The sequence below is a fragment of the Cornus florida genome, unplaced genomic scaffold (genome assembly GCF_030987335.1).
Source record: "Cornus florida cultivar Cherokee Brave unplaced genomic scaffold, ASM3098733v1 CherokeeBrave_3.0.0_Hap2_Chr11, whole genome shotgun sequence".
In the NCBI taxonomy this organism is placed as follows: Eukaryota; Viridiplantae; Streptophyta; class Magnoliopsida; order Cornales; family Cornaceae; genus Cornus; species Cornus florida.
Genome location: NW_026775581.1, coordinates 49,463,629 through 49,489,657, shown reverse-complemented (window position 1 = coordinate 49,489,657; position 26,029 = coordinate 49,463,629). Strand labels below are relative to the sequence as shown.

Genomic DNA, 26,029 nt, shown 5'->3' with positions numbered 1-26,029 from the left:
CACGTCAAAAACCAACCTTCAGCAAAGCAGCCGCCTCCATTCCTTATAAAGCCGCTTTCATTCCTAATGAAGCCGCCTCCATTCCTGCTACCCTCCGTCTTCTTCTTCTCCGGCAACTTTCGGACATTCCGATCGCCTCCATTAAGGTCCCTAAAGGTCTTAACTAAGTCCTAGACATCCTTAAATAATTAATTAAAGTTATTATGCATCTTAACCCCCACATCAAAACAAGCTATCATGCAATAAAATTCAAAGAACACATAATAACACATAAAATCAGTTTTAATTCGATTCAAACATGCATAATAGATTGATTTAATATCTGATTAATCTTTGAATTACCCTAGGCATGCGTAGAACACGAATATAAGGGAGATAGTAGGAAAGAACTTGCCTTAGTTTTCGGATTGAAACCTTAACCTCTTTTTCCTCTATTTTTCCGGTGACTCCTTTACTGCCATCAAGCCTCCTACTGCTCTGGTTCTTACCCATGAACAACCCTAATCTTTCTTCCCTTGGTCTGACCTTCAATCTGTGGCCAAACTCTAGCCTTCTCTCTCTTAGTTCTCTCTCCAAAATCTCTAACTCCTCCTCCTTATTACGTGAATAGGGTTTTTAAAACCATTTGGCAGACAGAAAGCTTATATATATATATATATATATAACAAATCCCTAATACCTTAATCCTAGTCAAGCCCAAAGTCTTTTACTTAAGGAGAAATATAAAAGAAAGGAAAATAAAGAATAATACTTATATATATAATAAGTCTGTACGTGAATTTTATATATATATAATATTTAGCATATGACTTATAATTATATATATATAAACTAACTATAAATACTGTTATTACTAACTGTTAATAGTAATAATTAAATATAATTTCCTTACATACATATATATTTGTACAACTCTCCATGGGTAAATATCCATACCCATTTATACTCCGATCCAAGTAGTCCATGCAGCCGTATTGGTTGGTCCATTACTACTATCCATATCCATCCTTTAAAATACAAATAAACTAATATTTAAAATAAACAATTAAATTCCTAAACAAATACATATTATCACATACAATTTAATTTACACAAATAATTCAATTAACATGTAAACAAATAATTCAATTAATACATAAACAACTAATACAATTAACACATAAACAAATAGCCAATAAATCAAGTAACACTAAAATCAATTAAACACATAAGCAATTAGTCAAATAATCAATTAAACAATTAAAAATGCAATTAAAATAAATAAATAAATACCGAGACTATCCTTTTAAAATTAGGGGTATTACAACAAGGCTTAAAGTGCCTCACTTTCTATAACAACATATATATATATATGGTATATTGGATTGTAGTCTTACCGTAATGAGGAAATACACATGGCACTGTCAACCAATCATTGGCCAAGGAATATTCTAACATTCCCTGAGCAAAAGGATCATACTGCCCCGCCACCTTTGCAAATTTGTTCTCTAATGAGCATGTACTTTGACATCTTATATATATGTATATATATCTTCAATATATATCAGGCTTAACTGCTAATCAATGCATAATAGACATCATTTTCTCACATTAGGACCATAGGATATGTGTCACACAAGTATTCATCATTTACAATGACCAATATACCCATGAGAATGACACTTGTCAATATATCCAAAAGTCTGTAGTTGCAACTGTATACCCAAAGAAATTGTGATTCTAAGCAATGTAATACAATGCAGTATCCCAAACAAGTGTAAAATGATAGGATACATGAGTAAATGACCTAAATGCCCTTGTGAACCTCTATAGCCAAATTACACATGATGCACCAGATATAAATCGCATAGTGGTTTGTAAATGGTCTGTAAGCACAATATACCTTCCTCAAGTAATTTCAAATGATATCACATGAATGTAAAATGACCATGCTACCCCTGTATATCACTTTAATGCCCTTAGCATACCATGGTTAAGGATAATTCACTGAAATGGACCTAAGACCACTTTTTGACATTAAAAGGGAAAACCCTAATTCAAATGTGGGACCAACAATTTAACTTTTCACACATCAAAAAAAAAAAAAAAAAAAAAAAAAAAATATCTCAATCAAATGATTAATTATGAATAGTAAATGGCTCTTGTAATGAGATATCTTCCATAATAGCATTACTTTTTTGGTAATGTCTCTCTGTGTTACATGCAATGTCTTAATTACTTATCTATCATCATATTGGAACAAATGAGAATTATTAATTGAGCTAATGGAAACTTGACCTAGGAGATTTACTATGTGATTTTATTTTTTATTTTTTATTTTTTATTATTATTATTTTTGTAACCCCAAAAAGAAAAGTTAGTATATCAAAATCTAGTTTATATTCTTGGGTGCAAACAATTCTTTGAGGGGTGTAAGAATACCAACTGGGGAAAAAAACCTGGTTTATATTCAGTTAATGGTCTCTTTCTCTCTCTCTCCAAATTCTCTATCTCATGTTGTGACTTGTTCTTGGCAGTTGGTGCATACATTAGTCCTTTCAAAAAATCTACAAATTTTTTTTTCAAAATTCATTTAATATCCTTTCAAGTTTAAATCTTGAAATTCATAGTCAATATGATGGGTTTAAAATCTTCTGAACCCTTTCAAAAGTTAGTATTAAATAGTAATGATAAATCTAAGCAGTTTAAAGCACATATGACAAATCACAGTCAACATATGTACCCATTTTGGAATCTTATATTAACAATTAATGGAATGCATACTAATTCTCTCCATTAACAATGTAAATTATGTAATCTACACTATCAGTTAATCCACCTTACAATTTGCTTCTTATTGTACAAATATTGCTTTCTCTTCCTGTTTATTTGCTTTAAGAATAGTAGTACATCTCTCATGACGAAAGTCATGAACTCTCTTTATTAATCATTGAATTTTAATTTTTTTTTTTCTTATTTGGTATTCACACACATATGCCTCCACTGAGACTCGAACCCCTGACCTCCTTTTGAAAAGTAAGGGTGTGGTACCGCTACGTACACCGGCTAGTTGGTCATTGAATTATAAATGTTAATAAAATTTTTTTTTTTAAAAAAAAAAAAAAAGAAGTTAGAATTCTCTATAGGGCGAATTGCAAAAAACTCCCCTTGACTGTCACCCGTTACTATCATGAGGGGGTCATTTTAACTAACCTCTGTTAGAGTGAATGTGTGATAAAATTTTTAAACGAAATTACCCTTAAAATCAAAACAATACATTAGTATTACTAAAGTACCCACCACTCACTTTATTTTTATTTTTTTAACTACATAAAACACTAAAACAAGGCCTTTTATTATGAAATGAGGCCTTTGATTTTTTCTTTCGAAATGTTCTTGCATTTGGAGTATATATAGTAATATGGTAGTTATTTATCAAATGTCAACTTAAATTGATTTTGGTAAAAATAAAAATAAAAAATAAAATAACTTGTACCACGATTTTTTATAAAATAAGATAAAGAAAGAGATATATATACGAGAGATCCAAAAATATCAGTACCATTATTTTTTATAAAATTTAAAAGTAAAAAATTTATAAGATTCTAAATAATTATGGATATAGCATACTGTTGCCCAATGATTGACTCTAGAGGGGGGGAGAATAGAGTCAATGGCCAATTTTCGCAATTTATAGATTTACAATTTCTAATCAACCACTTAAGCAATTATGCAATATTCAAGATATGAAAGTAAACAATTAATAGCGCAATTGTAAAAGATATAAAGGAAGAGAAATTGCAAACAATGACTCGGCGATTTTATCGAGGTTCCGAAACTCCTACTCCTCGGCTCAAGACCCTCTTGAGACTTTCCAATGCATTATGGCTTCTCCTTACGGTTGGAGGGCAAACATTTACATGAAGCAACTCCATACTTCACGTTGCTAAGAGAACAACCTTCCCTTAGTCTTCCTTTGGGTCACACCAACTCTGTAATGACCCGGTCATTTTCTTTCCTTTCCTTTTCTCAGATTTTCACGGATATTTTTTTTTCCGTTGATCTTTTCCTTTCTGAGTTCGGTTTCTCATCACTTAGTGTCATCTTGAGTGCTCAGGGATGGTTTTCGAGACTCTTTTCCATGGACTGACGACTTTCTTTAAGGGCCGAGTAAATTTCACAATTTCACTTTTGTGACACTATTCACCTTTCGTCTTTTTCTCGGTTGTCACTTTGTTGGCATAACCTCACTTTTCGTGTTCGGATTTGATTTTGGTTTTGCATGCATCCATGATATTTAAATTCCATGCTATGCGTATTTTCACTTTTGTAGAAAAGCATGCTAAGTGTTTACTTTTCTTATAAAGGGTATAGACGCATAACATTTTTGTAATATTCTAAACTTTTGGGGTTTTGTGTAATTACTGTAAAGTAATTATTTTTCGTCTTAGAAACCATTTTGTAATTTAATTTGGAAGATATTTTCAAAAAGGACCTTTTTGCTATTTCCAGAAACTGTGACAAGTGTCACACTCTCATTGGTCCACTTGTTGACATGTGTGTGGAAACACTTTGAGGCCTTGGATGAGGACATGTAGAGGGTGGAGGTTTAACCACTTGCTGACATAGGGTAGGTACACTTGTTGGCTTAGATGGTTGAAAAGTGTAGGCTTAGGATTAAGCCTACAATGGATGCTTGGATGAGTGACAAGTGTATGCTCCAAATTAAGTCTTGTAAATAATTTTTTTGGGCCACTTTGGAATTATGTTGTTAAGGAGGGTTTTTGTGCAATTGACCAAGACTTGTGTGTGTTGGCCTTGGTGTAAGACTACATAGTGAGTGGAGGATTTCTATTTCCTCCACTCACATTCTTTCACACTTAATTTCTATCTCTTCCCTCTCTTATAAAGAAAACCCTAGCCTCCATGGATGGAGCTTTAAACCTTTGGCCTTGACCTTGATTTTTGATGGCATTCCACTCACCTTAGACCATGAAGCTTGGAACACTTTTTGTTCCCCTTATCCTCCTCTACATAACCCTTGAAGGGTTTGCCATTTTGCGTTGATTTGCCTTAGATTCTAGAGAGACTCTTCTCTAGTGAGGTAGGGGGTGTTATAATTTATTTTCCAAGTTGTTTTTCTTGCCCTTGTATGAAATATAAGTTGTATGCATGACTTTTGTTAATTTGAGAAATTAGAGATTTATTATAACTTGCATATAACTCATTTTAGACTTAGTAAATGGCATGGCCATGAGTTGATATTTGATATATATTAATTTGGAATGATTCAGATGAGTTTTCAAATCTAGGGATTAAATGGATTTAATTTGATTTAAATTCTAGTAAATTGTGTTTGGCTTGTATTCCATTTTAGACTTGACATATGGTATAACCATGACTTAGTGCTTGATATATATTAATTTGAAATCATTTGAACAACTTTTGAAATCTAGAGATTTAATTGATTTAAATTAATTAAATTCTATTTGATGATATCTTGCTCATCTTGCACTTTTGATTTGATATATATAAAGACCATGATATGTTGCTTAACATATATTAATTTGAGATTATTTGGAATAGATTTGAAATCTAGAGACTTTCCATGATTAGGTTGAAAATCTCTTAAAATGTGGCATTTTAATTACCTTGTGAGCATGCTACTAACTTGATGTAGAATTAGTACTTATGGCTCATTAATATGGTAATTGGACTTAGCATGATATGGAATATCATTGACTTGAATGGCTTATTTACATATATATTGTGTAAGTATATAACTTGTTAGAATATTACAATTGTTTACCTTGGAAGCTAGTTACTAAATTGAAGCTTATTTAGTACATGTGGCTTAGGATGGTAATATGGCTCAATTTTTGTAAAAATATTCTTACTTAGTGTATAAATTGCATATTGAGGACATAACTTGTCATATGTTACTTAGACTTGAATTCTAGGACATGAATTGTGTGGATTCAACATTACTTGTGCATAGAATGTAGTAACTTGCATTCAATTTTGTATAAGTTCTGAACTTGTTGATTTTGGAAAGCTTGTGAGGATATAAATTCTGTGATGGCTAGGGTTTGGCTCTAGTACGAAGACAAGAGTCTTCTAAGTCATAAGTGCGCACTAGGTAGTACCTTGTGGGTCGTAATTACCCGAAAATACTTGCTTGGTCTAGCGACCACATGTACTAGTCTTTCCACTATTTGATTTCGCATTTAATTTCAAGTTGTTAATCATGGATTACTTGTAGCTTGAGAATTAATGCTTACTTGGATATTTGAATCCTATTCAGTATACTTGAACTTGTATACTTGCTCCACGAGTTTAAATTGCATTTAATATACTTGTGCTATGTATATTTGTCATATGTACAATCCTATTAGCTAAGTATACTTGTGTCAGTATACTTGATTTACGTGATTTTTATATAAAATGCATACTTGTGTAAATATGCTTAGACATTGCATGACTTGTCTTAATATGGTTTAGTATACTTGGAAATGTATGCTTGTACGTTGTATAACATGTTTTAACATTGCTTAGTATACTTGAGCATGTATACTTGTATGCCGTAGTCTATCTCAATTGCATGAGTAGCTTTGGATGCTCCCTGAGTCTCACCTTGACATAGACGTTAGGTGGCATGACCCTTTTGAACTGTATCATGTTAGTCCTAAAAATCTCTAAAGAAATCGAGTTGATGCATGCTCATCCTCTACGAGTAAACTTGTTTACTCACCCCGAAGTTACCGGGGGACTGTTTCAGGTATGAAGACTTGGTTCGTGATGTTCATCATTGCTTAGATGATAGTTGACTTAAAGGCTTTAGTTTCTATAAAGGTTGGCTTAAAATGCCATTTGTAGCCTTAATTGTCAAAATGTGTATATTTGATTTCATTTATGTAGTGTATACAAAAGTACACTCTTTACAATGTATTCGACATGTATGAGATGTGGCCGAAGGCCAATGACATGTATTTTGTATCCTATGTAATTTATGACTTCATGAATTATTATGAAATTATTGAAAAATGTTAAGTTATTGTCTCCCTATGTTTGCATTGGGTGTGGGAATTCCATTTTGATTCTTCCGTAGGATCACATTAGTCATGTATGAAATGTGGCCAAGGGCTAAACAATAATTTGAAACTATTTGTTGATTTTAGTTTTCAAATTTTTCATTTCAAGTTCATTTTCGCCTTTTTTGGCCGTTAGGGGGTTGGATTTTGACTCGGCCATTATCGGGAGCCACTTACCAATCTCGCATGCTCAAAATCACTTATTACGTGTGCGTGCATATTCGTTTCAGCTTAGAAGTGCATTTAGGGTCAAATGTATGCTTGGTGCAAAGTTGCATTTTCGCTATTTTGAGCCTAAACTGATCTAAGGGCATTTTGGGAATTTTCTTTGGGAAATAAATTTCGTTCTCAACTTCGTTACATAGAAAATGTGATTTTAGAGGGAGTTTCATTTTCGTGTTTTTTCGAAAAATGTCATCTTGACCTCATAAACTGCGCTCTAAGTTTAATTTGCTGCTATAAACACTATTCCTGCATTTTTTGAGGTTCCAGCCCATGCCACTGGCCTATTTGGCAGGCCCCCGCAGCCATTTGGTTGATTTTGGTTGACTTACTTCCATGTAGGGGGTGAAGTCTTTGACCTTGTGTCTTTCGTTTCAGAGACAGAGTTGTGGTGTTATCCTTCTTAGGACTGGTGGTTCCCTTTCTTTCGTGCCTTCCCTTGGGGAGTTTTTGCCATGGTTATTGACGGGTTGTGGTGCTCAGAGTGAGTGGATTGGTGTGGGATCATTTTTTAGAGACTTGTGTCCATATCATTGAGGATTTGTTTGATTCGTGACGTGAGCTCGATGCTCTTTTGAGTATGTCTTTTGGAAACTTGTTTTAGTTTTGGAAATCTTGATGTGGTTGACTCTTAGGAGGAGTTTTGAAGGATCGTTGTTAGATATGGCTTGTTTGTGGAGTCGTCTCATCCTAGTTGTGACTAGGTATAGTTTTGAGGAATCGTAGTTCCATTGATTGTTTAAGGATGGAAATTAAGGAATTTTGACTTAACTTGGTGTTGCCAAGCACAGTTTTGAGAGACTCATTTTGTGATTTTGATTGTTGTCAGAATTTTGATATGTGTGCCACTTGGTAAACTGTTGTTTTGAGGATCTAGTTATCCGTGATAGGGATGTGAATCCGATGTTTGACTTCAGTATAGTCTTATAGTTGATCTGTTTCAGGGAGATATGTAGGACTTTCGATGAAATGTCTTGTAATGAGATTCATTTTGGTTTCTGGATGTTTTGACTTATTTTTCAGGATTGGGACTCTTAATTGATGTTGTTATGGAAGTATTTCGAAACATTGGAGTTGTCAGCTTTGTTATATTGAGAATTTAAGGCCTCAAGCATAGCGGTACCTATGGCATTGTTGTCAGAGTTTGGGATTGGCTAGGATGGTCCAGCCGGACGTCTTTGGACCATATCTCAACTCTCACAAAATGTCTAGCCTCCATGGTGCTTTTGATATTGATCATTTTTGGCATTGATGTCATTTGTATCGAGAGGTTTCATTGATAAACCTAGTAGGGGCAGGTTATGAACTAGTGCCTTATATTATCATGCTACCGTACAAGTTGTGTGTTGTGGGCGAGTTGTAGTTGTCGTCGATGCTACCTTACTGACGAGTAAGTGTGGGTGGCCAATAGGCACTGTCATTGCTACCATACATTTGAGTACGTCGTGGCCGGGTCCTGGTCGCTATTCGTACTGCCATGTCGTCCTTGTTCGGTACCTTGATTTGATACATGGTTATCTTGGAGTTCTTTTGGTGATTGTTTTCAGATCCGTATGATAGTTCATCAAGAGGGATCCTTACGGTTGTGGTCTTCCGTTCCTTTGTTTGTCCTTGAGTTCTGTGTGTGAGTTTTGACTTGTTGTGTGGCTGAGTGGTCACTTTTCTTTTAAGAGGTTGTCCTGTCGTGCGCACGTGGGTGCAAATGACATTGGGTTGTACTTTGTCTTTTAGTTCTAGGATCACGTTTGTAGCATGTTGAATGGGATACTCGGAAATGTACTCTGAAGTTATCCTGGTTCCGCCTTTTATTTTGTTGGGGCTGGATTTCGGGGACGAAATCCCTTTTTAGGTGGGAAGGTTGTAATGACCCGGTCATTTTCTTTCCTTTCCTTTTCTCAGATTTTCACGGATATTTTTTTTCCGTTGATCTTTTCCTTTCTGAGTTCGGTTTCTCATCACTTAGTGTCATCTTGAGTGCTCGGGGATGGTTTCTGAGACTCTTTTCCATGGATTGACGACTTCATTTGAGGACCGAGTCATTTTCACATTTTCACTTTTGTGACACTATTCACCTTTCGTCTTTTTCTCGGCTGTCACTTTGTTGGCATAACCTCACTTTTCGTGTTCAGATTTTATTCCGATTTTGCATGCATACATGATATTTAAATTCCATACTATGTGTATTTTCACTTTTGTAGAAAAGCATGCTAAGTGTTTACTTTTCTTGTAAAGGGTATAGACGCATAACCTTTTTGTAATATTCTAAACTTTTGGGGTTTTGTGTAATTACTGTAAAGTAATTATTTTTCGTCTTAGGGACTATTTTGTAATTTAATTTGGAAGATATTTTCAAAAAGGACCTTTTTACAATTTTCGAAAAGTGTGACAAGTGTCACACTCTCATTAGTCCACTTGTTGACATGTGTGTGGAAACACTTTGAGGACATGTGGAGGGTGGAGATTTAACCACTTGTTAACATAGGGTAAGTACACTTGTTGGCTTAGATGGTTGACAAGTGTAGGCTTGAGATTAAGCCTACAATGGATGCTTGGATGAGTGACAAGTGTATGCTCCAAATTAAGTCTTGCAATTATTTTTTTGGGCCACTTTGGAATTATGTTGTTAAGGAGGGTTTTTGTGCAATTGACCAAGACTTGTGTGTGTTGGCCTTGGTGTAAGACCACATAGTGAGTGGAGGATTTCTATTTCCTCCACTCACATTCTTTCACACTTAATTTTTATCTCTTCCCTCTCTTGTAAAGAAAACCCTAGCCTCCGTGGAAGGAGCTTTAAACCTTTGACCTTGACCTTGATTTTTGATGGCACTCCACTCACCTTAGACCACGAAGCTTGGAACACTTTTTGTTCCCCTAATCCTCTTCTACATAACCCTTAAAGGGTTTGCCATTTTGTATTGATTTGCCTTGGATTCTAAAGAGACTCTTCTCTAGTGAAGTAGGGGGTGTTATAATTTATTTTCCAAATTGTTTTTCTTGCTCTTATATGAAATATAAGTTGTATGCATGACTTTTGTTAATTTGAGAAATTAGAGATTTATCATAACTTACATATAACTCATTTTAGACTTGGTAAATGGCATGGCCATAAGTTGATATTTGATATATATTAATTTGGAATGATTTAGATGAGTTTTCAAATCTAGGGATTAAATGGATTTAATTTGATTTAAATTCTAGTAAATTGTGTTTGGCTTGTATTCCCTTTTAGACTTGATATATGGTATGAACATGACTTAGTGCTTGATATTTATTAATTTGAGATCATTTGAACAACTTTTGAAATCTAGAGATTTAATTGATTTAAATTAATTAAATTCTATTTGATAATATCTTGTTCATCTTGCACTTTTGATTTGATATATGTAAATACCATGATATGTTGCTTAACATATATTAATTTGAGATTATTTGAAATAGATTTGAAATCTAGAGACTTTCCATGATTAGGTTGAAAATCTCTTAAAATGTGACATTTTAATTACCTTGTGAGCATGCTACTAACTTGATGTAGAATTAGTATTTATGGCTCCTTAACATGGTAATTGGACTTAGCATGATATGGAATATCATTGACTTGAATAGCTTGTTTACATATATCTTGTGTATGTATATAACTTGTTAGAATATTACAATTGTTTACCTTAGAAGCTAGTTACTAAATTTAAGCTTATTTAGTACTTATGGCTTAGGATGGTAATGTGGCTCAATTGTTGTAAAAATATTCTTGCTTAGTGTATAAATTGCATATTGAGGACATAACTTGTCATATGCTACCTAGACTTGAATTCCAGGACATGAATTGTGTGGATTCAACATTACTTGTGGATGGAATGTGGTAACTTGCATTTGATTTTGTATAAGTTTTGAACTTGTTGATTTTGGAAAGCTTGTGAGGACATAAATTATGTGATGGCTAGGGTTTAGCTCTAGTACGGAGACAAGAGTCTTCTAAGTCATAAGTGTGCACTACGTAGTACCTTGTGGGTCGTAATTACCCAAAAATACTTGCTTGGTCTAGCGACCGCATGTCCTAGTCTTTCCACTATTTGATTTCGCATTTAATTTTAAGTTGTTAATCATGGATTACTTGTAGCTTGAGAATTAATGCTTACTTGGATATTTGAATCCTATTTAGTATACTTGAACTTGTATACTTGTTCCACGAGTTTAAATTGCATTTAGTATACTTGTGCTATGTATACTTGTCATATGTGCAATCCTATTAGCTAAGTATACTTGTGTCAGTATACTTGATTTACGAGATTTTCATATAAAATGCATACTTGTGTAAATATGCTTAGACATTGCTTGACTTGTCTTAATATGGTTTAGTATACTTGGAAATGTATGCTTGTACGTTGTATAACATGTTTTAACATTGCTTAGTATACTTGAGCATGTATACTTGTATGCCGTAGTTTATCTCAATTGCACGAGTAGCTTTGGATGCTCCCTGAGTCTCACCTTGACATAGACGTTAGGTGGCATGACCCTTTTGAACTATATCATGTTAGTCCTAAAAATCTCTAAAGAAATCAAGTTGATGCATGCTCATCCTCTACGAGTAAACTTGTTTACTCACACCTAAGTTACTGGGGGGCTGTTTCAGGTATGAAGACTTGGTTCGTGATGTTCATCATTGCTTGGATGATAGTTGGCTTGAAATACCCTTTGTAGCTTTAATTGTCAAAATGTGTATATTTGATTCCATTTATGTAGTGTGTACATAACTACACTTTTTACAATGTATTCGACATGTATGAGATGAGGCCGGAGGCCAATGACATGTATTTTGTATCCTATGTAATTTATGACTTCATGAAATATTACGAAATTATTGAAAAATGTTAAGTTACTGTCTCCCTATGTTTGCATTGGGTGTCGGAATTCCATTTTGATTCTTCTGTAGGATCTCATTAGTCATGTATAAAGTGTGGCCAAGGGCCAAACGGTAATTTGAAACCATTTGTTGATTTTAGTTTTCAAATTTTCCATTTTAAGTTCATTTTCGCCTTTTTAGGCTGTTGGGGGGTCGGATTTTGCCTCGGCCATTTCCGAGAGCCACGTACCATTCCCGCACACTTAGAATCACTTATTACTTTTGCATGCATATTCGTTTCAGCTTAGAAGTGCATTTGGTGTCAAATGTATGCTTGGTGCAAAGTTGCATTTTCGCCGTTTTGAGTCTAAACTGATCTAAGGACATTTTGGGGATTTTCTTTGGGAACTAAATTCCGTTCTCAACTCCATCACATAGAAAATGTGATTTTAGGAGGAGTTTCCTTTTCATGTTTTTCCGAAAAATGTCATCTTGACCTCATAAACCGCGCTCCAAGTTCAATTTGCTTCTATAAACATTGTTCCTGCATTTTTTGAGGTTCCAGCCCATGCCACTGCCCCATTTGGCAGGCCCCCACAGCCATTTGGCGGGCGCCCGCAGCTTACTGCCACATTTGGCCGGCCCCCACAGGTTTTTGGCTGGCCCCCGCGGGTACTGTTCCTGTTCCAGACACTTTTTTTTCAACTGGCCATATCTCACTTATTTTAACTCCGAATTGGTCCGTTCTTGAGTCTAAACTGACCGTGTCAAAATAAGCTTTCCAACGGTACCAGTTAGAGCTTCAGATTTCATTTGTAGCTCAAGTTATTCATATTTTACTGAAGTAGTGTCAGGATTTGGTTCGAACCGGGATAGGGTTTTCCTTCCTTCGACTTCGGGACTTGATATCTTTTCCGTCCGGACTCCGAATCAGGTGATCCTTAAGTCTAAATTCATTAATTTTTTGTTTTCTTTCCAATGGTACCATTTTTAGTTTTATAATATTCTCATAGCTCAAGATATCCTTATTTTAGTGAGAGGGTGTCAGATTTAGTTTGAACCGGGATAGGGTTCATCTGGGATTTCTCTTCCTTTGGCCTTGGGACTTCATGTGAAGTTTCCAAAGGGTGTTTTAGGATGTTTTAGATCTAATTGACTTGTTGAAAGTTAAATTCCTTCCTCTTAGGGTAAAATGATAATTTTACGACCATTTTACCCTTGGCTCTTCTCTTATAAGGTTTTGATGCCCTTCTCATCATTTTGTTTCCATTGAGTCTTGAAACTCTTTGAGATTCCATTCTTGTGCCCTAGGGATGACGTACGTCTCTAAGGACTTGTCTTTGTCTTGCTTCCGCACTTTATTCATTTGAATTCTGTGGCTTCATAGGGAGTCGTCGTGGTGCCTAGGGATGGCGTACATCTCTTGAGGCCATTTTGCTTCTTTTGCTTCTGCATCTTGGATCTAGTTTGAGTCATCACGAACACACTGAGTTGAAAAATCCAGGGTCGTTACAAACCCGGTTGGTCAAACCAACCCTTACAATAGATAGTAACAAGAACAATGAAGTATAAGAAATCTCTCAAAGATAGATATACAAATTTTAGCTCACAACTAGAGTATTGATGAATATAAGTGCAGCTCAAACTCTATGAATGATATGAATGAGAGAAAATGATATAAGTGAAGAGTAAAAGCTCTTATGAACTCAATAAGATCTCTCAAGTATAGAATAGAGCAAAAGATGTTTGAATCCTTGGTTGAATCTCTCAAGTATAGTATATGAATGAATGAGAGATATGAAGAGAAAATGTAAGAACAAAAGCTCTCTTTGATGCCTAATGAGGTCTCTCAAGTGTTAACTCCCTTACATACCCACAATGTCCTTACATTGTATATTTATAGGCCCTTGGAAGCATATAGTCATTTAGAGGCATTATGGTAAGTTCCCATGAGGTCAAATGGTCAAAACAGTCGTTGGGAAGCTTTTACCCATACATCTAACCGGTTACAACACTTAAAGTACTCAAGTAGATGAGATTCAGATCTTATCTAACCGGTTATAGGGTCCTTTTTAACCGGTTACATCAACCATGAGTGCATTTTCAGTTTTAGAGCAACTACTCGATTATAAGAGAGTTCCTAACCAGTTACAACAATTGCAATGTGAAAAATGATCTTTTCTGCTTTAGTGTAAGTAATCGGTTACAAAGATTTTCCTAACCGGTTATGAATAGTCATACTTGAATGGTTCATTCTATCCATTGAACTACTCGGTTAGAATAGATATCCTAATCGATTACAAGATGTGATTTTCAGAACATGGTTTCTGTCCCATTTATCTACTCGGTTAGAGGAATTTTCCTAACCAGTTACATGGACATCAAATTTTGGTGACAGTGTTTCAGATAGTTCCACTAGACAGTTTACAGTATTTATATGTCCATTTACTTTAAGTTTACAATGTAAATAAGGAAGTACCCCCCATTTGGATTGAATAAAAAATATAAGAAAATTGAAATCCAACTAAATCAAAATGTAGAAATTCAGTTTTAGTATAAATTTGGATTTCCGACAGTTTTGGTAAAAATGAATCCTCATGTAGACCAACGTAGAATGGATGAAAAAATCCCATAAAATCAGTTCAGGCTATTTGAAGTATAATGAGTTATTATCGAGAAAAATTATTTTGAAATAATCATTATTTCAAAAATTCATTTTTCATACTTAGCCAAAAACACAGTTTTTCATGACGCACATTCAGGGGTCCTAATGTCCTTTGCCAACTCATAGTAATGAAAGCTTCTCATGCCTTAATAGTTGACCAATATGAATTATATAATTAATGTGCATGGTCTTAACATTTCTAACACAATGATGAGTTCTTTCAAAGCTTAAGCAAGCTTGAACTAACACATTCTTTAGCAATGGCTTCATGTGTTAATTATATATAAATGAAGTGCATAGTCTATTACTAATGGATATAGGAACATATAAATGATGATATGATATGCATGGTCCTATAGAGATAAGCTTCAAATGGATTCATAAATACTTTGACATTAAATCCTAAACATTCACCATCCTATGTACCCTTTTCTTTATGCTTTGTCCATGATCGTGTAGGCTTTGAGGTATTCTTGCTTCCTTACTTTCTTTCTTTCTTTGAATTGCTTTCTTGATTATTGCTGTCCAATCTATCTTTGGATGGACTTTGCATTTTGTTCTTGCAACTTCAAGTCTCTTTGTATCCATTGCTTTCCTTGATGTGATCTTGAATAATGGAATACTTGGAATGATCTTTATAACTTCATTGAGATCATTCTTTGTATGTGAATAATCTATAACACTCAATGTAAACATTAGTCCTTAGACACCATTAGTGGTTTGTTATCATTAAAACATCTAGATTATCCTTGAATGAAATCCCTAAGGTCAACAATCTCCCTCTTTTTTATGATGACAAAACATTGATGTGTTCATAAGCAAGTGGTGTGGCATTTGGAAAATGCTTCCCCTATTAAAGTGCATATAATGAATATAATGTCATAAAATAGCATGCTTGTACATTCTTAATGAATTTTAGACATTTATATGTATACAAGGTCATTTTAAGCTCTAAGAGATTTTTATAAAATCTCCCCCTGTCAACATGCTTCCATTAAAAGATATATATCATTCATTTGACATGTAAGCATAATGAGATAATGATATATATAATATCAAGCATTTGAATCACATCACACATATTTCTCCCTCTTTGTCATCTCAAAAAGGTGGGAGACCTAGACAACATCATTTAGCATAAATCATTTAGCATAGTGAATTTATCATAGTGAAGCAATGATTATCATGAAATGGCAATAGTGATAATAACTATAATATGTTTTAGAATGCAACATATAAGCTATTATATCATAAGATACCAATTTCGTTGATAACATGAGTTCAAATCATCATTTAAGGTTCATATCATATACAAAAGTATACATAATCAGACACAAAACAAAAAATGAAGTATAAACTAGAATAGGCCAAAAGACAAACAACCTTTAAAGGCAAATCTTAAAACTTAAGACTACTTCAATCCTAAAATATTTCTCTCATTTGTTATCCTCAAGAAGGAGAGAAATATCATCAAACACGTGAAGGCTTAAATGAATATGATGACCAAAAAGTCATTTTGTAGTATGCTTGTCAATTTATAAGATAAGCAAATGAAGCTTAGTAAATCATGCAATAATCATTCATAAGAGATTATCAATAATCTCTCCCTATGAGTATGCTTCTATTTGCATTATATATCATTGAATGGATACACCTCATTAAAAGCAATGATATATAAATTAAGTTTCTTAAACCAAAAGATCATCTTTTAAAAGCATATGGTTGGATGATAAATTTCACATGCGGCATGTAAAGCATAAAACATATGCAAGTAGTGTCATTACTCAAGTTATATGCATTGAATTTTCAATTATGCAAAAGTATATTTTCTTAGATATATATGATTAGAGATAATTGGCTACATGATTTTTGATGTGAATGAATTCAATTTTTCTCTTATACATATTTCTCAAGGTGATGTCAAAACATCTCATGAAGTTCAAAATTTCAAAATCAATGATATAGATTAAGACCATGATACCAAGTTATCTTCTTTAAGAGATGTGTTTAGAGAATGGCTACATGACTCTTCATATAGATAAACCAACTATCTCTTTTATACACATTCTATAAGAAGTGATGTAAAAACATCACATGAAGTTCCAAAGTGCTAAAAATGGATACATGAAATAAAATAGCACTTGTAAATCACATTAGTTATCTAAGGTAGAACAAAGTGTTCTTTGAATGACATATTCCCAAGACTAAAGTGTCAAATAAAGATAAGAAATTTAATTTTATGACACTTAAGGAGTTTTGATCTTTAGAAAAAAATCAAGTTTACTTATCATACTAATTTCAATTTATTTTGCATGCTTGAGGTAAACTTTTTATACAAAACATAAATGTTGATTAAAAGATAATCTCATCCAAGTAAGTGCAATCAACATAATGTCATAAATGGTTTTGAAAATGATAAGAGATATATATATTAATTTTTTCAAAAACCATCATTCATTAGAAAACCACTAAGCCTTTCAAAAAGAGCTCTCAGAACTTGTTTCTAAGTATATAAGGCAATTGATAAATTCAAACATGTAGTTCAAAATTTATGCATTTCAAATCCAAGTGATTTTAAACTTTCAAGACCTTTGAATATAAAGTCACTTAAAAATGCATTTGATCATATGCAAAAACATGTAGCATTTTTATTACTTCTATTCAAATAACATGTGCAAGGTCATTCATTTATATCCTTTTTCATGGTTGAAGATTTAGCGATGTATTCTAACTTAGTTACCAATGATGACACATGATTCCTGTGATTGTAAAGGAACAAGGATAAAAATATAACAACTTTAAGAAATAATTAGTTCCTTTATCTAGAACATATAGAATGTTCACCAATGAACGATCAATTGGATGGTGGTGAACACATCAACTCTTAGGAAGACATTATAAGTTCTCATTCTTCATTTTCATGAGATGGCTCTTCTAAGAAATTTTCATTAGTTGAGTCTGTTAGGAAGGCATTAGAAATTCTCATTCTTATTTTTCATGAGATGGCTCTTCCAATGAGATTTGTTCCTATAGGTTTTCAAATGAGGACTTATTTGATTTTTCATTACCTTAAGTCCATCTAAACATTTTCAAGATGAACAACCTCGTTTTCTATATGCATAAAAATGACACAATAAAGTGGATAAAGTATTTAAGATCACAAAAACATATAGATGACTTTTTAGATGTTGATACTTTGATAGATTTGATAAGGTTCAAATGAAATAGCATTGATGGTCTACATGAGATAGTGTATGCTTTCCTTTAATGGCATATCTTACAAAAAGCAAATCTTTCACAAAGATTGGGCATAATTAATCTAAAGATCATTTAAAAGATAGAAAATCATTTCGTGTTAGCATGTTCATAACTCATATGCCAAAACAAACTACTTTCATGCAAAAATATCAAAATCTATAATATAGACGTTTTTACAACAGGTAGTATTTATGTCAAGATCACCAACTACATAAATTATGCTATGAAAATAATCATGTACTACTTTTTATCTGCATAATCAAGTCACATTCAAGCTTATTAACTAAAAGCACATTTGTGATGAAGAAGGAGATATTTACCAAAGCAATTAATTGCATTAGCTTTGGCATGTTTTCTCAATGTAATGTATCCTTCATCCTTTTGTTTACAATGGGAAATCATAACTTAATTTCTCTTCATGTGCTTTAGTCATCCATATTTGTGAATCCACTTGTTCTTGAAGGAAGAGGTCTTTAACCTACAAAGCATACTCAAGTGGCATTCTTTGGTACCCTATTCTTTTAGGGTCCTCACTAGTTAGTACACATGATATGGTTCCTTTTGGAATTTAATTCAATAAAGCGCAAATGTGGTACTCTCATTAATTAAAATGCTTCAAGCAAAATTAAAATTTTAAATGTCTCTAGCATGCTAGTGCATTTGTCAATTCAATAAATATGTATGCTTATGGCAAAATACAACCTAATGAACCAATATGAAATGATTAACAATTGAATGGAAAGCATAATTTCATATATAGATCATAATGTAATTCCATGTGCATTATCCATGATCAAATTCAAGAATTGATACGAAAAATAAGATTTTTCTTAAGTGGGCAAAAATGAATTAAGTGCCCCATTTTTGAAATCCTTGAAGGATTCTACAATTAAGGAAGAGCTTTTCTTTCCAAAAATAAATTTCATTTTCAAAGAATATTAACTCATTGGAAAGTAAGTTCCTTCTCAAGACTTACACTTTTTAAAGTGATTTTCTTCTAATTCAAGTGAAAATCTTCAAATGCAATTTCAAGTAATGTAATACATGAAGAATTATTTTACAATCAATGAAGGCATGTATTTAAACAAATTGCATAAACAATGAGTAATTGTACCAAGAAGATAAAAAATCTACAATGTATATCATCTTCAATGGTTTAGTATAATTCTCATTTTAAGGATTCTTTATATATAATGATCATTGGCATGAGAATATATTTTCATTTTTGATACTCATAGATGATTTCAACATATCACGGAAGTATATAGTCAAGCAATTTTGAGCATGAAAATATCCTTTAGCATTTCCTGATTACCTTGCCCTTGGAGTTTTTCAAGGTGTGATGTTTCCTTCATAATCCTTGAATAAATAGGATGCCATCAAGCAATCCTACAAGGAAAACTTAGAAAATCTTCTTTTGGTACCCAAATTTTCTTAGGTCCATGGGAGTTAGATAATAGTTCATAAGTTCTTTTTGGAACCCAAATTCTCTTAGTCCTTATCCTCTTTCTAAATGGACAATTTTGAATTATGTGTCCTAACTTTTTACAATAATTGCATTTAGGATATTTAAAAGAACTATTGTCAAATGAATGATTTAAGAACTTTCTCTTTTTCAATAAATATGCATCTTTATTGTAAGAATCATATCCTATCCCATTTTTGAAAAAGATTTTTCTTTGTTTACCAAGCATAATACTCAAATTCTCCTTTTCTTTGGTAAATTTTGCTAAAATGTCATTTTGATCATCAATGATTTTCTTTAAAGACTTATTTTCAGAAATAAAATCAATTGATGAAAACTCTTTAGAGAATATACATTTCATTTCATTTTTCAATGACTTATTTTCAATTTGAATCTTTTCGAATTTTTACATAAGATAATGATTTTCCTTTTTCAAAGAGTCATTTTCCATTTGTACTTTTTCATGTCTTTAAAGGAGATCATGGTTTTCCTTTTTAAAGAAAGCGCATTTCACAAGCATATTTTCTTTAATTGCATCAAATAATTCATTATGCTCATCAACTAATTCATTATAGAAAAATTTTAAATCAAAAGATTCATGATTAGAATTTACCTCATCTTCATTGGCCATGAGATAAAGATTAACCACCTCTTTGATGTTACTTACTTCTTTGTTAGAAGCTTAGAGAGTTATACTCTTCTTTAGCATTTCGTTAGTTTCTTCACTATAGGTGGATGAGTTAGTTCTATCAATAACATTCAAATGATTAGTAACGTTAGTAAAACTAAAATGCATCTCATTTATGCTAGAGGGTTCATTTATAATTGAATCCTTATCATGACTTGATCCAACATAGGCTAATTCAAGCAAGTCCCAAATTTCTTTAGCCGTTTTACAAAAGATAATTTTATTGAATTCATTTTTGCTTAATGCACAATAAAGATAACATATGGCTAAAGCATTATATTTAATTAATCTACGGTCATTTTCATCCCACTCCTCTTTTGATTTAGGAATTTTGTTCCCTTCAATAATTTTGGTTGGGATATGACCACCATTTTCTATAACTTTCTATAAATCAATATCAATACTTTTTAGAAAGGCCCTCATTCTATTTTTTTCAATAGATATAATCATTTCCATCAAAATAAGGAGGTTTATCAATGGGTTGTCCTTCTAAGTGTGTGATACTACCATTGTTAGCCATGATCGTACTCTAAGACGGTTAAGTCCTTTAATAGAGTTTAGACTCTGATACCAATTATTGCCCAATGATTGACTCTAGAAATGGTGAATAGAGTCAGTGGCCAATTTTCGCAATTTATAGATTTACAATTTCTAATCAACCACTTAAGTAATTATGTAATATTCAAGATATGAAAGTAAACAATTAATAGTACAATTATAAAAGAGATAAGGGTAGAGAAATTGCAAACAATGACTCGGCAATTTTAGCGAGGTTCAGAAACTCCTATTCCTCAGCTCAAGACTCCTCTTGAGACTTCCCAATGCACTATGGTTTCTCCTTACGGATGGAGAGCAAATATTTACATGAAGCAACTCCTTACTTTACCTTGTTAAGAGAACAACCTTCCCTTAGTCTTCCTTTGGGTCACACCAACCCGGTTGGTCAAACCAACCCTTACAATAGATAGTAACAAGAACAATGAAGTACAAGAAATCTCTCAAAGATAGATGTACAAATTTTAGCTCACAACTAGAGTATTGATGAATATAAGTGAAGCTCAAACCCTATGAATTATATGAATGAGAGAGGATGATATAAGTGAAGAATAAAAACTCTTATAAACTCAATAGGATCTCTCAAGTATAGAATAAAGCAAAAACTCTTTGAATCCTTAGTTGAATCTCTCAAGTATAGTATATCAATGAATGAGAGATATGAAGAGAAAATGTGAGAACAAAAGCTCTCTTTGATGCCTAATGAGGTCTCTCAAGTGTTGGCTCCCTTACATACCCACAATATCCTTGTATTGTGTATTTATAGGCCCTTGGAAGAATATAGCCGTTTGGGGGCATTATGGTAAGTTCCCATGAGGTCAAATGATCAAAATAGCCGTTGGGAAGCTTCTACCCATACATTTAACCGGTTACAAGACTTAAAGTACTCGATTATATGAGATTCAGATCTTATCTAACCGGTTATAAAGTCCTTTCTAACCGGTTACATCAACCATGAGTGCATTTTCAGTTTTAGAGCAACTACTCGATTACAAAAGGGTTTATAACCGGTTACAACAATTGCAATGTGAAAAATGATCTTTTCTGCTTTAGTGTAAGTAATCAGTTACAAAGACTTTCCTAACTGGTTATGAGTAGTCATACTTGAATGGTTCATTCTGTCCATTGAACTACTCGGTTAGAACAGATATCCTAATCGGTTATAGGATGTCATTTTCAGAACATGGTTTTTGTCCTATTCATCTACTCCGTTAGAGGAATTTTCCTAACCGGATACATGGACATCAAATTTTGATGACAGTGTTTCAAACAGTTTAACTAGACAGTTTACAGTATTTATATGTCTATTTACTTTAAGTTTACAATGTAAATAAGGAAGTACCCCCTATTTGAATTCAATAAAAAATATAAGAAAATTAAAATCCAACTAAATCAAAATGTAGAAATTCAGTTTTAGTACAAATTTGGATTTTCGACAGTTTTGGTAAAAATGAATCCTCTTGTAGACCAATGTAGAATGGATGAAAAAATCCCTTAAAATCAGTTTAGGCTATTTGAAGTATAATGAGTTATTACCAGGAAAAATTATTTTGAAATAATCATTATGTCAAAAAATCCATTTTTCACACTTAGCCATTTTTCATACTTAGCCAAAAATACAGTTTTTCATGACGCGCATTCAGGGTCCTAATGTCCTTTGCCAACTCATGGTAATGAAAGCTTCTCGTGCCTTAATAGTTGACCAATATGAATCATATAATTGATATGCATGGTCTTAACATTTCTAGCACAAGTGATGAGTTCTTTCAAAGCTTAAGCAAGCTTGAACTAACTCATTCTTTAGCAATGGCTTCATGTGTTAATTATATATAAATGAAGTACATAGTCTATTGCTAATGGATATAGGAACATATAAATGATGATATGATATGCATGGTCCTATAGAGATGAGTTTCAAATGGATTCATAAATACTTTGATATTGAATCATAAACGCTCACCATCCTATATACCCTTTTCTTCATACTTTGTCCATGATCGTGTAGGTTTTGAGGTATTCTTGCTTCCTTACTTTATTTCTTTCTTTAAGTTGCTTTTTTGATTATTGATGTCCAAGCTATCTTTGGATAGACTCTACATTTTGTTCTTGTAACTTCAAGTCTTCTTTGTATCCATTACTTTCCTTAATGTGATCTTGAATAATGGAATACTTGGAATGATCTTTATAGCTTCATTGAGGTTATTATTTGAGTGTGAATAATCTATAACACTCAATGTAAATATTAGTCCTTAAATACCATTAATGGTTTGTTATCATCAAAACATCTATATTAACCTTGAATGAAATCTCCCCCCCCCCCCAAAAAAAAAAAAAATTCACACTTGTTTTTTTACTTTTTATTTTTTATAGTCAAAAGATATTTCACTTAAATAACAAATATTTGTTTGGACTATCTTCAATTATTTATTTATTTATTGTGCAGAAAAAGCGTTTATTATAACATAAAATTTGATTTATTTCAACATCATAAATCTTAATCCCAATACTTTTCTATTAAATTGTGATATGCTACACACACACACACATATCTATATAAATGAAAAAAGACACTTCATCCGAATTATGAGATAATTTTGTCACATAGTTTGATAAATTTCTACTTTTAAATTTTATAAAAAATCATGGTACAAGTTTTTTTTTTTTTCAGCAAAATCAATTTAAATTGACATTTGATAAATAACTACCATATTACTATATATATTCCAAATGCAAGAACATTTCGAAAGAAAAAAAATCAAAGGTCTCGTTTTAAAATCAAAGGCCTCATTTTAGTGTTTTATGCAGTTAAAAAAAAAAATTGTGAGTGATGGGTACTTTAGTAATACTAATGTATTGTATGGATTTTGAGGTAATTTCGTCCAAAAATTTTATCACACAATCACTCAAACCGATGTTTCATTTTAAGGGTAATTTTATCCGAAAATTTTCCTCACACAATTACTCTAACAGATGTTAATTAAAATGACCCCCTCATAATAATTGAGGGGAGTTAATTGTTAAAAATATTCATAAAAAATTTTTTTGCAAACGGGTGAAAGTCCAGGAGGGATTTTTTGCTCCCTTGATTCTTACTCAAATCAATTGATTATAAAATTTGTATACATATATACACATTGAAAGTAATGAAAGAGATGGATGGTTTCTTACCTCCATCAAATCAAATTACACTTTATTATATACATGAAAAAGTAACGAAAATTGATAATATTTTGAGCCTCAAGCCTTGGCTGGTGCAGAGGCTCCTCCATTTGCGTTGGTGGCACCTTTTTCAAGTTCATTAATCAGTTTCAAAACATCCTCTCTCTTGATTGCTAGTGCTTTCATTTTGTCATCAATCTTTGCAAGCTTTTGCTTCAGTTTAGTTGGATCCTTCTTATCTTCAGGATTCTTCTTCTTCTTCTCCTTTCCACCATCCTCCTTATCTTTACCACTCTTGTCTTTTTCCTTCTTGTCCTTTGTCTTCTCATCATCCCCTTTCTGTTCTTTCTCTTCCACATCCCCATGTTTCTCTTTCTTTTCAGGTTTCTCTTCCTTGTCAACTTTGGTTGCACTGACTTTTTTTTCCAAATCTGCTTGCTGTGATCCCATACCTAAAGTTTTCCTACAAACGCAAGATTTGTAGAAACCCTAAAACAGTGAGCACTTAGGAAAGTTAACTAATATACAAAATATCAAGGGCAATGTGCATATGATGAAATTAATGCAAGGATATGTTATGCCAAACTGATCTTATGCTTACTCCATTGAATTGGCTTGCTCGTACCCATTCTAAAACTTATGTAGATATTATTTCTTTAATTCCACTTATCCTTAGATATATATATATATATATATATATATATACACACATATTGCTATCCTCTCTGGTAACGATTTTTCGCGGTTCTTCACTACCATCAGTGATAAATTTCGCTACTATAATGGTGAAATCTATCAATGGTGAATTTCGCTACTATAATGGTGTTGATAGTCGTAAAATGCACCAACTAATTTCACCGTTATACTAGCGAAATTCATCATTGATAGTGGTGAAATTAATGCACCAACTATGTAGAATCGTGAGAAAACGTGACCGGAGAGGAATTTGATCGTAATTATAAAAGTGATAGTGAAATTTAATTAACCGTAACAAAAGCAAGAAGGAGATTGAAATGGAATTTTACAGACAGGCAATCTCAATTGTTTGGGCTAGCTCTTGTAGTAGGTATTAGAAATCCAGCCAAAGAATGGTTTAAATAGGAATTGAGGGCTAGTCTTGATTCTTTGAAATGATGGATAAAAACATATCACATAACTGATGGCCAGGACAATAGTTGTTTTAGCGAGGAATCTGAATGCCCACTCACGGTCTATTGGTCTATTCTCAACCCAAGGACTTACCATCCGCTGGTTGTGCATTTTACTTTTATTTTTACCATCAATTACCAATTTCATGCTGAGCCACAAATTTCACCACCTATGAACTAAGAAGTGGAAATTAATTCCAACACTCCTTATTAGTTTGCACATATGATTTAGAAACCCAAAACTCTTGTGAATATTTTAGAAAATATACAGGTCGTTTGGTAAGATTAATTTTTTTTTTTTTTTTTTTTTTTTTTTTTGGTTGCAATTCATTTATTTGAATCCCTTTGGGGCCACTCCCAGACATTTTTATCGGTAATTGTCATGTGAAATGGAGGTCTGCAAGTGCCGATGGTTGATTATGAGGTACTCTAAGAGGTTCGATATCAACATAGTTAATAGAATAATAATAATAATAACGACAACTTCATCTAGTTCATGATACTTATATTACATTGGATTATTCCAAATACATGGTGTTGTGGACTTATATTTACTATTTGATGAAGTAAAAGTCACGATATTTTAAAAAATTGAAATTGACCAAAATGCTGACATGGCAAAATGTAATCAACTTGAATCCGAGAGCACCATTTGAAATCATAATAGAACATTGGATTTGTTATCTCATGACTGCTTTTCTTGAAAAAATACCAATTAAAGTGACGAGTTTAGAATTTGTTGGCACCAAAACTTAGCAGCCATCCTGGCGATGACGTAGACCAATGAATAGATAACAAATATTTTCGACATGTCACCATGAGGATTCGCCATATGAAAATATTAGATCAAATTAGAAAGTGACACATAGAATTTTAGGAGAAGAAGTGATTGGCTACCAAGTTTACCAAGAGGTTACTAAATTTGTTGACTTAGTCAAGATGGGTTAACTAACACATAA

The 26,029-nt window shown here is 32.8% G+C and overlaps 1 protein-coding gene across 1 annotated transcript; it reads right to left on the bottom strand.

Annotated features, from left to right (window-relative positions):
- Positions 1 to 23,829: 23,829 nt before the first annotated feature.
- Positions 23,830 to 25,019, bottom strand: LOC132286869 (uncharacterized). Its single transcript, XM_059789280.1, has 2 exons — positions 24,952 to 25,019; positions 23,830 to 24,385 (listed from the first exon to the last, which is right to left on the bottom strand). The coding sequence occupies exon 2, from the start codon at positions 24,370 to 24,372 to the stop codon at positions 24,001 to 24,003; it is 372 nt and encodes a 123-aa protein (XP_059645263.1). The 5' UTR covers positions 24,373 to 24,385; positions 24,952 to 25,019; the 3' UTR covers positions 23,830 to 24,000.
- Between the last annotated feature and the right edge of the window lie 1,010 nt (positions 25,020 to 26,029).

Bases quoted from the DNA above. Each gene is read 5' to 3' on its own strand.
- LOC132286869 (XM_059789280.1), bottom strand. From the start codon at position 24,372: ATGGGATCACAGCAAGCAGATTTGGAAAAAAAAGTCAGTGCAACCAAA.